Source organism: Brachycentrus maculatus, unplaced genomic scaffold (genome assembly GCF_059751285.1).
Source record: "Brachycentrus maculatus isolate JH-2025_06_01 unplaced genomic scaffold, ASM5975128v1 h1tg000211l, whole genome shotgun sequence".
Lineage (NCBI taxonomy): Eukaryota > Metazoa > Arthropoda > Insecta > Trichoptera > Brachycentridae > Brachycentrus > Brachycentrus maculatus.
This window is the reverse complement of record NW_028280962.1, coordinates 146,768-165,000: the sequence shown is the minus strand read 5'-3', so window position 1 is coordinate 165,000 and position 18,233 is coordinate 146,768. Positions and strand designations below refer to the sequence as shown.

The 18,233-nt window shown below is 31.7% G+C and overlaps 1 protein-coding gene across 4 annotated transcripts in view; it reads left to right on the top strand.

Annotated features, from left to right (window-relative positions):
* The window catches only part of LOC148307064 (uncharacterized), a 23,263-nt gene extending 10,851 nt beyond the window's left edge, over nucleotides 1–12,412 (top strand). For 3 of the 4 annotated variants that reach the window (XM_088263974.1, XM_088263970.1, XM_088263972.1), the window contains exons 2-3: nucleotides 10,859–11,068; nucleotides 12,077–12,412. In XM_088263974.1, coding sequence (XP_088120100.1) covers nucleotides 10,859–11,068; nucleotides 12,077–12,138 — 272 coding nt within the window. In that variant the 3' untranslated portion in view covers nucleotides 12,139–12,412. Of the gene's footprint in view, nucleotides 1–2,544; nucleotides 2,720–10,858; nucleotides 11,069–12,076 lie in introns of those variants that run through there. The other variant, XM_088263973.1, reaches the window with a different exon arrangement.
* The last annotated feature ends 5,821 nt before the right edge of the window (nucleotides 12,413–18,233 follow it).

The following is an 18,233-nucleotide window of genomic DNA, read 5'->3' as shown; positions in this document are numbered from 1 at the left end:
TAAAGAAGCTTTTTATTAAGCAGAAACTCTTATATTAGTATGTGAGGTCCGATTCCTGGATTATAATCACACACGTGAGAAACGCCAGAAAATACCTTTCATTTTTATTATTTATTTATAATGTTGTAAATAAATTGACAACATTTTTAGTGTGTCCAAATACTTGTTCACCAATCTGGATTATCTCCCCAATTATAGGAGTTATTTTTCATATTAATATAAGAGTTTCTGTTCAATAAAAAGCTTCTTTTCATCTCACCAATAGATGTTTCTAGTGAAGTTTTAGTGATTCAAGAACACGGTTTCTAAATTGGTTCATATATATAAAGAACTTCCAAGAATTTGAGTAATGTGGTTATCAATAACGGGTAGATTGGCGAATTGGTGATTGGTCTGAAGTGATCACTTAAACTAGCCTATGACAGTCGTCAGCCCCGTTAATGCCCAGATTTCCATATTTCTTCTTCATCTTTGATGAGATGTCAAAAAATAATACGAAATATATATTGGTTTTGTCAGGTATATCTGACATAGCTGTCTAGGCTGAATGACAGTAAAATATAACGTTCATATAATAACTGGAGAACAACGTTTCAAATAAAAAAAAAACCTTTGAAAATAGTAAATATAGTGTTTTTACACGACTTGGCACGAAAAAAGACACGATCAGATCAATCAGAACCTAAAATCTGGCGGTGTCAAAAGTCTGCGTAATCGGAGGGCATGTATGACTAGATGTATAGATGTGAAGGAAGCGAGGAGTGTGTCAGGACAGAAGAGTGTGGCGTTCCATCCTCTCTGCCTACCCCTGGTAGTAGTAGTAGTGTTTTTAAATAAACCACGCCTCTTTTTGTCGTAGGTCGGGATGGCAGGTGGGAAGTAGTAGGTAAAATTCATCATAATAAAATACAATCGTCTTAATAAAATAAAATGCAATTGCAAGAATTTCAAGAATCGCAGTATTTAAAGACATAAACCAATTCTGTAGGGGGTGGTGCCTAATTAATTATTTTTTTTCTTAAGTTAGCTTTTATTACAGCTTATACCACATAAACTATTATTTACACTTAATTTACATCATCTATATATATATATTTACTTCTTTATTATAAAATTCTTTCAGACTCTTTTCATTCTTCATACATTCAGGCATCTCATCATACATTTTCAAACCCTTAAACATTAAACAATTTTGCGACTCTGTTTTTTTTTCATAAATGGCAGTCTTATTTTATCCTTATTTCTAGTAATATGTTCATGACAATTTTTGTTTAAAAGTATTTTATCCTCAAAATATTTTGGTAATTTATCGTTAAGAAAACTAGTCCGTCTTTGGTCGGGAAGATATTGCTTTTTAGCAATAAGCCCGCCAATGTACTTTTTATTTTCTGTACATGAAGTTAAAAAAAAAAAAAAAATTATGCATAAAGATCAGCAGATTATGTATAATACATATTGCCAGGACTGTATACATAAATATATATATATATATATATACATATATATATATATATATATATATATATATATATATATATATATATATATATATATATATATATATATATATATATATATATATATATATATATATATATATATATATATATATATATATATATATATATATATATATATATATATATATATATATATATATATATATATATATATATATATATATATATATATATATATATATATATATATATACATATATATATAAATATATATATATATATATATATATATATTATATATATATATATATATATATATATATATATATATATATATATATATATATATATATATATATATATATATATATAAATATATATATATATATATATATATATATATATATATATATATATATATATATATATATATATATATATATTTATATATATATATATATACATTTATACAGGTGGGGCATAACAGAAAATGCTATGTTGAAGGACTATTAAAGAAAGCATTTTATTTTATTTGGTACATACATTATGCCGTTTTACGCATCAAGTCAAATTGTTCATTCCAACTCCAACATTTGAATCTTTTAGTTCTTTCATGTAATTATCCATGTAAAGGTTAAACAGCCACGGTGACATTACACATCCCTGTTTAACACAATGAATATCAGGTATCACCCAAAATTGGGTGCTTTGCCAATAAATTTTTAACACAATGAATATGTTTAAAATGAAAAAGGTTTCAATCCCCCGGTCAGATTTGGCTAGGTTAAAACTTATAACTTTTCTAGAAAAAGACTCACGAGTATATGGTAAATCTTACTGTATTTTGAATTTTGAAACGAATTTCAACGATCTCAATAAAATATGCAAGAACGAGTTCTATCCTTCACGTGAAAGAGCATGCGTCATAAGAGTAGAGAGATAAAATATGTGTCTTTGGAAATGATTGATCGAATGATAGCAACTGGAAAAAACAATGATAACGCATTGTTTTTTTATAATCAGTAATTTACGTGCCAAACATAATTTTCTTTTCAAATGCAGAATATGGCACCGTTGCGTAGAGTTAATCTCAGGCAAAAACAAATTATAAAAGTCGGTTTTCGGTAGTTTAAGTGATTTTTTAAATAACTAGTTCAAAATGCTTTCTGAGCCATTATTCTTCTTTTTTTCTTTATTGTTAATTTTTTTTCTTACATTGATAGCCTTAGTGAATTATCTGTCAGAGAAAATTATAAAAAGTGAGTACCTACCTTTTGATTTCTTATTGTTTTAATTTTGTCACTCCACGCTGAAGGTTGACAATCATCGTGGTAATTTTCACTTTGTCTGGAGTCGCTGTAAACGGGGATACTATGATAATTTAAACTTTGACTTTACTTATGTCAGGAGTTGACTTTGGCATTTTGTTACCGGTCGTCCATAAATACTGTCAGGAAATTAATGATACCAAAAATAAAATTAACGCACAATATATGGCTCACTCCTTTCAAGAACGTCATATATCAAAAATAGACAATTTTCAATTGTGCATGAATGCCAAGAAAATGTACTATATCCCAGCAAAAGACGCATTTTTTAACTTAATACTTACCCGCTACATGGCAGAAAGTGTTGTTTTTGCATTTTGAAGAAAATGTATTCTTCAATTATTTTTTTAAAATTTATTACATATTTTTCAAATGAAGAAAAAACCTTCAGGTTTTACCAAAAATTATCTGTTTACTTAGTAAATGTAACCATTTATGTATTAATTTTAAATCAAACACAGATTTTTTGAGTCTACTAAGTAGACTCAAAAAATCTGTATTTTATTTAAAATTAATACATAAATTTAAATGGAGTTCAACAAATTAAACGCCAAATCAATAAATAAATGTAACCATTTCGAAATAGTGGTAAAACATTAATTAAAAATGGTTTATTTTTAAATATGTGTGTAAAGTTTTTCGTGAATTTAGGTTTTGAAAATAAATCTAATACACGGCATTAGAAATATAATGACATTCTACATTTGAAGAATTGTATAGCAGCATAACTAACTAACTAACCGTCACGCCACCTCTCCGCATGGGTAGGCAGAGAGAACAGAACGCCACACTACTCTGTCTTTGCAAACATTCTTCGCCTCTTCCACGTTAATGCATCTCCTCATACATACCCGTCGACTATTTCGACTACTGACCTGACCACTTTAAATTATTTGACATTCCTGATAATGCCAAGTTTTTCTCAGTATTCCTCTGTCCCTTTTTCCAACTACATTTGCCTCGTAAATTTGTTTTACCGTCCTTTCCTCGCTCATTCTTTCCACGTATACAAACCATCTCAACACACCTTTATTAATATAATCGATATTGAATATGTCAGCCTTGCATTCGCATAGCATATATTTTGTTTTTAATTTGAGAAAGACATCTAGCGACAATTACTTTAATCAAAATTGCTATATGACTTTTTATTATCATAACCGATTATATATTTTTTTATCGATCATGATTCATTTAAATTTCGTTTCAATTTTTATTCATAGATGTCTCATTTATCTGAAATGATTAACATGGCGTAGACATGGGCAGTCGAATTCAAATAACCCATTTTTAATTTAAGTTTTACTTGGTAAATACCACTATCTCTAAAAATCTACTGTGACACGTGTTTCGATGCATTCTGCATCTTTTTCAAACACCGTACGTGAATTTCAAATGAGGCGTTTGAAAATTATGCGGAATGGTATTTACTAAGTAAAATTTATATTGAAAATGGATAGATATTACTACAAAGTGGATGCCGAATCAATTAAAAAAATAATCAAATATAAAGGTGGAAACTTCTTCTTTAAACCCTTATCCGCACCCCAATGGTGCATAGGGCACTGCATCATGTAAACGCAATGTTATCTTGATCGTTAACACATGAAGGAAAGGTGATCAGGCGTCCGCTTCAGGTACCAGTCCAAGGTAACATTAAATAAATATTAGGGTAAAACAACTCACTTATATTTATTAGACCCCCCCCCCCTGGGAATCGAGCCCGGGACCTCCAGAACGGTAGCCGAGCGTGCTGACCATTACACTACGGAGGCGGACGGTAGTGACACTAGCTGAAAAACCAATGAGGTGTAAAGATTACAAAAGTAATATATTTAATCCGCTTATATATATAAAAGCATAACCTTAATTTGCTATATTATTATATAACGTAAGAATATTTAGCAGTGGCGAATACTCGATTATTTTTTTTATTCATATTTATATCATAGTTTTATTTTTTACGAAACAAATTGAAAGGATTCGTTTTATTTTAAAGGTGTCTCAACGTGATATGAAATATGTATCGTTATTCTCTTTTTTCTGAAAGAAGATGAAAGTTTGAGCAACCTAGGGCTTACGACCTGGCATTTGCCCAGCTAAAGAGATCACTTTATACACTTATAACGTTCACCATTCTGCCCATTATTGAACATCCAGAATGCATCAATTCTCGAAACCTGTATATATGCAATAGTCTTAGATTTTTCCACATACCGGTAATGTTTTTGTTATAGTCAAGTGTGGCTGATTGTTGCACCATCAGTTGAGGAATTGGTGAAATATTTATTAAACTTATTACGTCAATCATAGGATTTTTCATTTATTGATTTAGAGCTTAATTTGTAGAACTCCATATTGTATATTTTAAATTTTAAAATCGAATAAATATTTTTTTTAAACGTATTAGATAAAAATCGTGACAATTTTTTCCCTTAGCTTTACTTAGAGCATTTTCAAACTAATATAGTTCGATAATATCTTTAGTCCGCCTCCGTAGTGTAATGGTCAGCACGCTCGGCTACCGTTCTGGAGGTCCCGGGTTCGATTCCCAGGGGGGGGGGGTAAAATAAATATAAGTGATTTTTTCACTCTAATATTTCTGGACTGGTACCTGAAGCGGAGGGCTGATCACCTTTCCTTCAAATGTAAACGATCAAGATAAAACTGCGTTTATATTAAGCAGTGCCCTATGCACCATTGGCGTGCGTATAAGGGTTTTAAAAAATATATCTTTACAAGGTAAAATAATTGCCACGAATTTTATTTTTAGATATTTTTAAAATAAAATATGCGAATTAGTAGAACCTTAAAATCGATGTTTGATTTTAATATTTCAAATATAGGATTTTGTTGCTTTACAGGGCAAAAAAATACAAGGCTCGCCACTGCTACGCGACGCTACTTATTAATAATCCTAAATTCAATTCACATTGTAAAGTACTATCTCTAGGAATAATTCCGCGAGCATTGTACGAGATTAAATCCCGAGATAAACCTGATATGTAGTATCAGCATTTTAAAATTATACATTAGTGCGTCTTATTGGAAAATTCAAGTGACAGTGTTTGTCGCGATGGGTTTTCATTGTGAATTTTCTCCGACCCTCAGTTCGTTTGCCACCTAAAAAGCTTCGCTAAACTTTCGATTCGATATCCTTGTCTTGTGTCGTTATTGTCCCCATGATCAGTGAAATGGAACCAGTTGCGTTATACTTTATTATCGGCGCGGGAGTATTCTTCATTTTCATTGGCCTCATGTATATATGCAATGGATGCAAAATAACTTCACCGTATAACCGTAAGTTGAAACAAAATAACATTTAGTTTGGACCAAATGATAACCAGGCGTTCCTCAGGGCCCTTTTTTGTACCATCATCATAACTGGACATGATATAATTTATAAAAGCTTTTCTCAAACCAACATAGATGACTGTTGTGAACTCATATGTACAGTTTCACGAGACTGATCAATAAATATATCTAGGACTTCCGAAAATTTGAGTAGCGTGGTTGTCAATCATGGGTAGAATTGATGAATGTTGCACGAGTGTAAAATGACTACTTAACCAGCCTATGAAAATACTCAGACTTCTTTATTCTTCTTCGTCTATGTTGAGATGTCAAAAATGTAAAAAATACTCTTAGGTGCAGAGAATGTAGACTTGTTAACAAGTATTAACTTGTTGTAAATAAATTATCTGGTCAAATTATAAGCTAAAATAATAAAATGAATACGGATATTTTCTAGCGTTTCTCGTGTGTGTGATTATAATCCAGAATTCGGATCTCACATACAAATCAAAGAGTTTCTGCTCAATATAAAAGCTTCTTTCATCTCAACATATATGTCTCTAGAGAAATTCTAGCGATTCAAGCACTATGTTTCGAAAGTGAACAACATGCATAATTTGAGTTGTGTGGTTGTCAATCATGGGTAGAATTGGTAAATGTTACACGTGTGTACAGTAATCACTTTAACTAGCCTATGACGGTCGTGAGCCCCGTAAATGCCCAGACTTCCATATTCTTCTTCATCTATTCTAAGATGTATTTTTTATAACTCATTAGAGAAGAAAACCTATATTTGTGAGAAAGTATTTGGACACACGAAATGTTCTGAATCTTATCTTTGATTATTATGCAATTCAGTTGTACAACCAACCATTATGCTTCCATTATCCATAAAGTCGTTAAAATATAAACTTAATACAAGAGCTATTCGTAAATGGATAATGAAGTGGGTAGATAAAAAATTATATAATATAATTTAATCTTCAAATTCGTTAAAAAATGACATAATTAAGCGAAATAATTGTCACAACATTATTTTTTATGTGTTTTTTAACAATAAAATACAACTTAGTAGACTTAAAAAATCTGTGTTCGATTTGACCATTAATTAAAACATAACATAAAAAATAGATCTTTCGGCCATATCGTATCTGATTTCATAAACAATTTTCTTTCATAATAATTTTATACCTAGGCTTCCATATTCTTCATTATCTATGTTGAGATGTCAAAAAAATGTAAAGATGAAATAATTCGTAATTTATTTGAACTTTGAGTTTTGTACTGATGTTTCTTGGTGGAACTGCATTTTATGGGATAAAATAACAATTACATATGTATATAGTTAATCCACATAAATTTTATTTGACTAGCGACCGGGTTTTTCGTCGTAACCGACATTTCAAGTCTGATGATATCGGATACTGACGAAACCCAGTCGCTGGTCAAATAAAATTTATATGGAAAAACAATATAGTTGTCATTCGGAGTTGACGTTTTCGCTACGCAATGCACAATAAAAACAACATTTAAGAGTTTTTTAAATCATATTTTCATATGGTGTACGGAGTTCGTGGAAATTTTGGTAAGGGTAGGGTAATCAACTATGAGTATTTAAATGTTTTAGAATTTAGTACATAAACCCTGATGATGACAAGGTTCTTGTCGAAACCGGTTGGATAAAGTGTACCAATAAAAAGTGGTTAAAACAAAGTTGTTTTATTTTAAGTTTATTCAATTCAATTTCAATTTCAATTTTTTTAATTTTAATTTATTCAACAACAAAAAAAATATATACATAACAAACAATATTCAAGGCGTATGTATTAAAAGTAAGCAAGAAGACTTAAAGGTGTAGAAGAATCCCGCTTCGGAAAACTCCTTCGGACACATGGAACAGATCAATATCCAATGTGATATTGTTCAACATAGCGGTAGCTCTTCCTACAGGCATAATCATCGGCAGGTTGGTCCTGTGTATAGGAATGTGAAACAATCTATGTCGACGCTGTCTTAGGTAACTATCGGGAACATACAGACCAATGTTCCGGATAATTTCAGGATTACCGATCATACCGCGCAACAATCGATAAAAATGCGTAATCAAATACATATTCCTTCTAGTCTCTAAACTATTGTAGCCAAGCATACCCTGGAGAAACTGAGTCGGGTAGAGCCAAGGATAATAGCCGTACTCTCTCATGTAGAGATACCTCAAAAACTTCTTTTGGACTTTCTCTACCATAAGAGAGTACTTAAGCTCGTGTGGCCCCCAAATCATCGAGCCACTCTCGAGTCTACTTCTCACCAAGGAGTTATAAAGAGTTCTCAGCACGCGGGTATTTTCGAAAACCCTGGCAGTACGCAGAACAAATCCTAGCATTTTCAATGCGTTACCACTGACTGCCTCTATGTGATCGTGAAATGTCAGGGTGCTCACAAATCTAACGCCCAGATCCCTAACATTCGATGCTCGCATCAGATTTATAAAGTGTGCCACAAAGTATCTGCGAAAAACATTCAAGAAACTATATAGTTGTTAATTTATTCTTTTTATTTGGGCTTTTTTGCTATTATGTAGCTATTTATAAAATGCATAAGTACATTTATTAACTGAACGGAAAATATCCAACATTGTCTCATAACGAGATAATAATAACGATGATAGGAATTTTGCTAATCATTTTGGTCGGCTCCACTAAAAAGGCTCTACTAAATATTGCAATCGAAATATATTGTTTAATAATGTGAATGTTATCAGATTTTCTCTATATTTTCGCATTCAAACCAAATTTGTTTTTCGTACAGATATTTTATTATTATTTTTTGTATTCTGATAATCTTTGTCTCATTATTTTTTTATCAATGTCTGTTATTTCCAACAAAAAAAACATTTTTACTTAGAATATCATAACAAAGAAGTGTCATAAACAGATTTAATTAATATTTACGAATTTTTTTTAATAAATCTATAATTTCCCAGTATTTTTGTTTGTGTAGATCTAGATTAAGTCGCTACTAAATTGTCTTTAAATCCAGGAAACGTTTTACTTAATTGATTTTTTCTTAAAACGTCGTTTTTTGTATTGTCAAAATAAGTTTTTCATAGAAATAATTATATGGTTTTAAAAAGAAAAGAGTTATTGGAAGGGAAGTAATTTTAAAAAATCCATGTATTTTATAAAAAAAATATCCAATGTACATTCTTTAAAAAAAATCGGGCGTGAGCAGATAAGAGACATGTTTTGTTTAAGGGGAGATTCGCAAGCACAGAATTCATGTTCACGTATGACTTTTTCTAAAGATTTTTTTTAATTACATGTTTTTGTAACTCCTTACCTTTCAATAACGTTTTTGTTTTCAAAACCATATAATTATTTCGAAGAAAAACTTATTTTTTTAATATGAAAACCGTGTTTTCAGAAAAAAATCAAATACCGAAAATTTTACCTGGATAAAGAGAAAATTAAGTTGCGACTCATCGAATACTGGGCCAATCCTTCACAGCTAATTATTTTAAGATTTTTTTGTAATCTATAATAAATTTAGTTTTTACCGGGACGTGAAGTAAACCGGCCGGGACACCGGGATTTTGCCTAAAAACCGTGATTGTCCCGGTCAAATCGGGACGTCTGGGAAGCCTACACATATAATATGTCAAAAAAACGTACCGTCAACGTAGCAGTGAAATGAAAGGGGATCATAATTTCATTGGCGCGACACAACTGATAACAAAATTTTGGTATTTATCTACCACCGAATGAATTACAAAGGATTAACCTTATCGTTATCATGTCCTCTCGCGTGACACGTGAAATAATGACACGAAAGCTAATATTCAAATAACGGAAATTTTACCTGATACTACTACGAGGTCCTTGACCTCTTTTCGCAAAAACATATTGGAAAAATTAGGTAAACAATATAGATTTTCTCTTGCGCAGAAATTACATTTTCTGGGCTTTTTATCGAGATTTTTTTTAGCGCGCTAAGAAAGTCAAAAACGCAGACTCTTAGGAGCATATCTGGCAAGAGTCTAAGAGATAGAATGCGACTGTACTAGGATCGAGGGAATTCACAGAATAGAGTAAGACAGGGAGGATGAGCAAGAAAGAGAACCAAAAAATACAACCTGAAATAGCAATTAAATTTAATTTTAATTTATCAACCTCTTTCGTCATTCCATGAAAACACGCGCTAAGAGTATCAGAGACGAACAAACTCTAAGGAGCATATCTGGCAAGAGTCTACGTGATAAAACAAGGAACACCAGGATAAGAGAAATGTGCGAGATCGAAGATGTCGTTAGGTGGGGAATGCAACGAAAGAAGACAATGGGATGCACATGTGACTCTCCCACATTGCACTGCACAAGCAACCCCAAGGTATACTCCGACGACTCCCGAGCAGACCATTAAAAAATGGATTGACAGCTGGATATCGCCTGCACCAAGAAGAAGAAGAAGTAGTTTTTTTTACCGTTTGGAAAGTTAAATGTATGCAATGGTCTTGGAATTTTTTTTACATTCGGGTAGTTATTTTATAGATTTGGAAGTATGGGTTTTGTAGCATGGTTGAGCGTTTCGAGGCTATCTTTACCCTTTCCGGCAATTCGATTGTAAGACAGCTGGAATTTTTAACCATACAGCAATAAATTTTATCATTCTAATAATATTAATACCTTGTCATTTTCTCTAGCTCTATCCCTTTCGGTAATTTATCATTGTTTATTTTTGATTGCTATCTCATTAATAAGTTCTTGTGTCATTTTTCCAGGTCGCAAGAGGCCACAGGCAAATCCCACAGTATTCATAGTCAGTTCCCGCAGGGAGGGAAGAAGAACGACCGCACGAGCTAGTACTGCGAGAGGCGGCGGAGGGGGAGGGGGTGGTCTGACAGTTGAAGAAGCAGCCATCCCCCCACACACTCCACCCCCAGCCTACTCGGTCGTGTGGCCGGATGGTTCGAGAGAGCAAGGAGAACCAGGTAAAAGAAAAATTAAGGAATTTGTGATCTCGTTTTATTTTCCTAACGGAATCCCTAAAGGTAGCATTATTGGCCCCCTTCGTTTGGCATAAAAAACCCGTTCCCAAAATCATCATCATAGTTTAGTCTAATGAAAAAATTTTAAAGTGAAATCAAACATCTCATTTTTTAAACAATTTTTGGTATGTATTGTCCCACAGACGTTGTCGATCACTATGGTTAAAAGCTCTCTGCTCTTCCTGTTTAAAAAAGATTTCTTGGATCCTACTCTAGTTACTTATATTCCAAAGCCAAGCAAGTTCGAACAGTTGCCATCCACCAATAGATACCATATCTTACATCAGCTTAAGAACTTATTACATCTCACCAAGTAACATGCGGCCAAGATCTAGCATGTTTTGGAATTCGACTATGATCTCTACTGGAACCAGCAGTTCAGAGAGCTGTTACATCACTGCTGTCCATTAAATTCTTGGATATCATTCTAGTCATGTTCATTCAGAAGCTAAGCAAGTTAGGATAGTTGCATTCTGGAATCAATACCACATCTTGCATCAGCTAAAGAGCTCATTACATCTCACCACCTTTCACCTTGGATATCAATTTAGGCATAATATATTTTTTTAAATCACTTTTGATATACAGACACTGTAATTCCTTCTTGTTCAGCCCATCCCCTTAGTCATAAACTGGCTAGCTTCAACTCCCTAAAGGTAGTATTTAAAGAAAAATATATATAAATTATCCAAATCTGTTATTATTATTATTTACCAAATGGCCAAGATCTACCATGCTTTGAAATTTGACAATGATGTGTTCAGAGATCTGTTGCATCACTGCTGTTCATTAAATACAAAGTTATCTGACCAATATCCATTTTATGACTATTTTTTGTAGATGCAAAAATAGATCTGACCTTAGACCAAAGACGTTTGCTGTCCATGTGGTTTTAAATTATTTTTTTACAATAATTGACGCTTTTTCATAAACCTTTTCTTTCTTTTCCAGAATCATTTGCTCCTCCTTCATACAGCGAAGCCATCAAATTGGGATCGTCTTCACACATCTGACGCAGCTTCCTAGCTACATACTTTAAAACTAAGGACTAATTTTAAGCATGTGATTTATACAACTCTGCGAGATTATCATATACTATAATATATTAAAACATTGTACATATTTACCAAAAACATGAAATGTAATTTTATTTTATTTATTTTTTCGGCATTAACTTTGTGGTAAGACATGTTACAATGATTAAAGAAAACACTTCGTTTTTTACCACTTCAGTTTTATTATAGACTACATGTTTCAGAAGTTAAACTTCCATCATTCAGGTCTGTATAATAACTACAGATAATTAATAATAATAATTAATATAATAACTACTAATAATTGTTTTACAGACCTGAATGATGGAAGTTTAACTTCTGAAACATGTAGTCTATAATAAAACTCAAGTGGTAAAAAACGAAGTGTTTTCTTTAATCATTGTAAATGTAATTTTATATATAATTTTTATTGCCTGCTTAATTTATTGTACCTGCAACGTATTTTATTATAATTTTGTAACCTTAAAGTGTTTAATATATTTTTTCTTAACATAGAAAGGTAACATGACAATAATTTTTTGGAAAAAACAATGAATTTTTATTATAATAATTTGAATGCAAATCAGAAAATTATATTTTATCAATATTTGAAAACAGAAATTAATAATTTTCTATTTTATAACTTAAAAAATAACTCTGTCAAATATAACTTCGTTATAATATGGACCAGTATCAAAGCAAATAGCTTTTATCTCAAGCTTTATAAATACTATTAGCAGTACATTTTTGACATCTCAACAAAGATGAAGAAGAATATGGAACTGGGTATATACAGGGCTTATGAACTATCATAAGCTGGTAAAGTGATCACTTTACACACGTGGAATATTCACCATTGTACCGCTGATTGACAACCACTTTACCAATTTTTTTGGAACTCCTATATATATCATTAATCTCATGACTTTACACGTGTGGCTTCCCTGAAACCATCTAGATTGGATTGAGAAAGCATTTATACAAAAATAACTTTGATTTTCAATCACAATTCTCATTGATTCATACATATGAGATTGATCACATACTTATGTATGACTTCCAAAAATTTTAGTTGTGTGATTATTAATCATAAAAATATGAATAGGGTACAATGCTCCCTTCAAGTGATCACTTAACCAGGCTATGACAAGTCGTAAGCTCTGTAAATACCCAGACTTCTATATTCTTCTTCATATATATTGAGACGTCAACTCCTAAGTGAAGAAAACGCAGATTTGTGAACAAGTATTTGGACACACTCAAAATGTTTTAAACTATTAGTAGTCTTAGTTTTAACTCATTTATATGGCAGTCACCCAGTGGAAGGATTTTTCTACCAGCGTCAAGTCTTATTTTTACTTACAAATAGAAGAAATAAAAAAAATATATATGAAGAAGTCTGTTTGCTTTGAAATTCCTTTGTTCGATATTATAATGTAGCTATGATAAGATATAAAGTGAGTTTGAACTAAGCTGTATTGTAAGATCGCTCACTCCTTTCAACAACGTTATTTAATAACAAAAATCGTTAATTTTAAGTTGTGCGTGTTTTCAGAATGAACAGAACATGTACTTTATCCCAGCAAAAGAGCCATATTTTTAACTTAATATTTACCCGCTACAGGGCAGAAAGTTTTGTTTTTGCATGTTGAGGAAAAGGTATTGTTTAATTATTTTTCAGGAGATCGTTTTTAAAGTTTAGAAATGTAATAAAATATATTAAAAATAAATATCAAGCCATTTATTGAACTTTTTACCGTGCAAAAGATCTTTTTAGGTTAAATCTGAAAGTTTTTTCTCCATTTGAAAAATATTTAGTTTATTAAAAGAAATAATTAAACAATATATTTTCTTCAAAATGCAAAAACAACACTTTCCGGCCTGTAGCGGGTAAATATTAAGTTAAAAATATGCCGCTTTTGCTGAGATATAGTACATTTTCTGGGCATTGCAAAAACATGCATAACTGAAAATTGACGATTTTTTATATTTATGACGTTGTTGAAAGGAGTGAGCGATATGTACAAATACAATTTTCGTTCTGTACCTTTTGATTTATATTGTAATTTTTTGACAAGTTCTAGAAGGATCAAAGTTGTAAAGGATAAAAACGGTTACATTACAAAAGGTTTAAACATTATTTGTTACTAATTTCGCGTTCAGTATAATGTAAATCTGCGAAAATTTAAACTTATTGCAAATTTTTTGTACTTTATTGTTATTTTTCAAGTGAAGGGTTGAAATTTCTTTCCTGTGATTTTCCTAAGAGTTTTTAGTGGAAGTTTTTATTGGACAACTTTATTATTTATAAATTTTAACTTGAGAATGAGACTTTCTAGATAATCATACATACATACATTTATTAAATGACTTTAGCCTAGATTTAAGGATTTATTTTTAAACTGAAAGTTACCTCTCTACTTTAAGAATGCCATTTTAAAAAAAATGTTTTTTTTTTCACTCCTAAAATCATCGACAAAGATTAATAATTTGTAATATTTATGCAAATGCATTTATGGATTCATGGGAATCTTAGAAAGTGAGTATAAACACATACATGAGAAACGCCATGTATGTGATTATAATCCAAGATTCAGACCTCACATACTAATAAATGAGGTTCTGCTCAATAAAAAGCTTCTTTTCATCTGTTTTTAGTGAAGTTTTAGTGATTCAAGAACAATGTTTCAAAATTGGTTGTTATATATAGAACTTCCAAGAATTTGAGTAGTGTGGTTGTCAATAATGGGTAGAATTGGCGAATGTTACACGTATATAAAGTGATCACTTAAACCTGACGGTCGTCAGCCCCGTAAATGCCCAGACTTTCATATTCTTCTTCATCTTTGATGAGATGTCAAAAAATAAAAATTTTCTTATTCTTAGTCATTCGCTCCACATGTCCATACCACCTCAAAGAACTCTTCCTAAACTTTTCAATTATCCCTTGTTCAGCCTTACATTCCTTATATTTGTACTTATATTTAATGTACATTTTTTATTGTTTCTTCTTTATATGCGTCGATATGACGCAGGTACTTGTATTATTTCTCCAATCAATTAGTATTTCAAGAGGCGAGTATTTATTTTATCTTATCTACGAATACAGGAAATTACATTTATATAAACACATTGTTATATAAGTACATATAAATAAATGTGTTTCAGACCCATTTCGAATAATTTATTCGCTTTCATTTCTTTCATTTCTGAAAGTAGACTATGAAAAATATCTGAATATCATTTTTGAAAATAGAACCAATCATTTCTGAAAATAGTCTGAAAAAAATCTGAATATCATTTTTGAAAATAGAACCAATCATTTCTGAAAATAGTCTGAAAAATATCTGAATATCATTTTTGAAAATAGAACCAATCATTTCTGAAAATAGTCTGAAAAATATCTGAATATCATTTTTGAAAATAGAACCAATCATTTCTGAAAATAGTCTGAAAAATATCTGAATATCATTTTTGAAAATAGAACCAATCATTTCTGAAAATAGTCTGAAAAATATCTGAATATCATTTTTGAAAATAGAACCAATCATTTCTGAAAATAGTCTGAAAATTTTCTGAATATCATTTTTCAAAAAGAGCAAATTTTATTTCCAGTTTTATAAAAACGTACGAAAATTAAGTATTGAGAAAATGTCACATAAATATTGTCGTCTGAATTTTTTTTTATTATGACGTATAAACTTGCAACATTTTGAGTGTGTCCAAGTACTTGTTGAAAAATCTGGATTATCTTCAATTATAGGAGTTATTTTTCATATTATTTTTTGACATCTCATCAAAGATGAACAAGAATATGGATGTCTGGGCATTTACGGGGCTTACGACCGGCGTAGGGTGGATTAAGTGATCACTTTACACAAGTGTAACATTCACCAATTTTACCCATGATTGACAACCACACTACTCAAATTCTTGGACGTTTAATATGTATGATCCAATTTCGAAACAAAGCGCTTGAATCACTAGAATTTCACTAGAGACATTTATTGGTGATATGAAAGAAGCTTTGTATTGTGCAGATTGTGATAAAGTCTTTGGACACACTCAAAATATTGTAAATATTTATTTTTACCCTTCTCCCCTGGGAATCGAACCCGGGACCTCCAGCACGGTAGCTAAAGACGCTAAACATTACACCACGGAGGAGGTCTGTTTATGTAATGTATATTATTGTAGTAAACAACTCAATTTCATAAGGTCGAAAGCGACACAGCGAAGGTCGAAAAATAAGTCAAAATAATAATTGAAATGTACCGAGAAATCACGGTTCGTCTCCCTTCAGTGGCGTCCTTATTGGCTGGCAACGTGCTGAACCGAACGTCATTAAAGAAAATTATTATTTGCTTTGTTAAAAATTCACATTTTTAATTTTGAGCGTGTCGCTATCAACTAGACTCTTTTTTAAGTATCCATGAAAATGCAGGCAAAATAACGAAAATTTTGACAAACTCGATTTCAAGGGGATATTCGTAAGCACAGAATTCATTCCTACGGAGACCAACGAAAGGGTCACATGTATGTTCACGCCCGATTTTTTATATAATGTATATTGGAAATATTTTTTGTTTTTTTTTAGATTTCTTTAACTCCTTACCTTTCAATAACTCTCTTCTTTTCAAAACCTCATATATATTTCGAAGAAAAACTTTTTAAATTTAGTTTATTTGTTTTCATTTAGTAATATTTTGGAAAAGTGGATAAGGATATTGAGAGAAGAGTGAATGCAGGGAATAGAATAAATGGTGCTTTTAACAGAGTGATTGGGAATAAGAATATGTCCATGGAAGCCAAGCTAGCGGTTCACAACGGCGTGCTAGTACCGACACTAATGTATGGAAGCGAAACATGGAACTGGCAAAGGAAGGATGAAAGCAGAGTGAACGCTGTTGAAATGCGCTCCCTCAGACGAATGTGTGGAAAATCATTGTATGACAGAATTAAAAACGATGATATAAGAAAGGAATGTAAGGCTGAACGAGGAATAATTGAAAAGATTAGAAAGAGCTCTTTGCGGTGGTATGGACATGTGGAGCGAATGGATAGCGAGAGAATGACTAAGAAAATATATGTGGCGAATGTGAGAGGGAAAACAGAACGTGGACGACCGAAAAAGACTTGGCACGATCAGATCAATCAGAACCTAAAATCTGGCGGTGTCAAAAGTCTGCGTAATCGGAGGGCATGTATGACTAGATGTATGGATGTGAAGGAGGCTAGGAGTGTATGTCAGGACAGAAGAGTGTGGCGTTCCATCCTCTCTGCCTACCCCTGCGGGGAAACGGCGTGATGGTAGTAGTAGTAGTAGTAGTAATATTTTATTTCGTTGCAGAAGCCTTGTCGAGGACTATCCGACATCGGAACCGTGTTAGTTCATAATGATCTGTCACGAGAGGTGTTTTTTTTTCTTTTTTTAAAAGAAGCATTTGTGTTTTTATTATTTACAAAAATACTTCAAATTCATACTATTTCTATGAGCCTATGCAGCTCATTATTAGAATTAGGTATCAAATTGTGGTAGAGTGGGTTCGAACCGAGAAACTCTGGCTCAAGAGTCCGCGACACTAACCACGGGACCACAACCCGACACATCATATATCGCTCACTCCTTTCAAGAACGTCATATATCAAAAATCGTTAATTTTCAGTTGTGCATGTTTTCGGAATGCCCAGAAAATGTTCTATATCCCAGCAAAAGAGCCATATTTTTAACTTAATATTTATACCCGCTATAGGGCAGAAAATATTGTTTTTGTATTTTGAAGAAAAGGTATTGATGGATTATTTTTTTTAAATAAACTTAATATTTTTCAAATGGAGAAAGAACCTTCAGGTTTTACCTAAAAAGATCTGTTACACAGTTAAAAATTCAATAAGTGGCTTGATATTTATTTGTAATACATTGTGTTTTATTTTTAAACTTTAAAAACGTTCTCCTGAAAAATCAAGTTTTTTGATTTATGACGTTCTTGAAAGGAGTGAGCGATAAAGTAAAAATAGTAAAGTACATTGGTAATATAAACCAAGCTAGGATACCGAATGCCGAACTCTCTTCT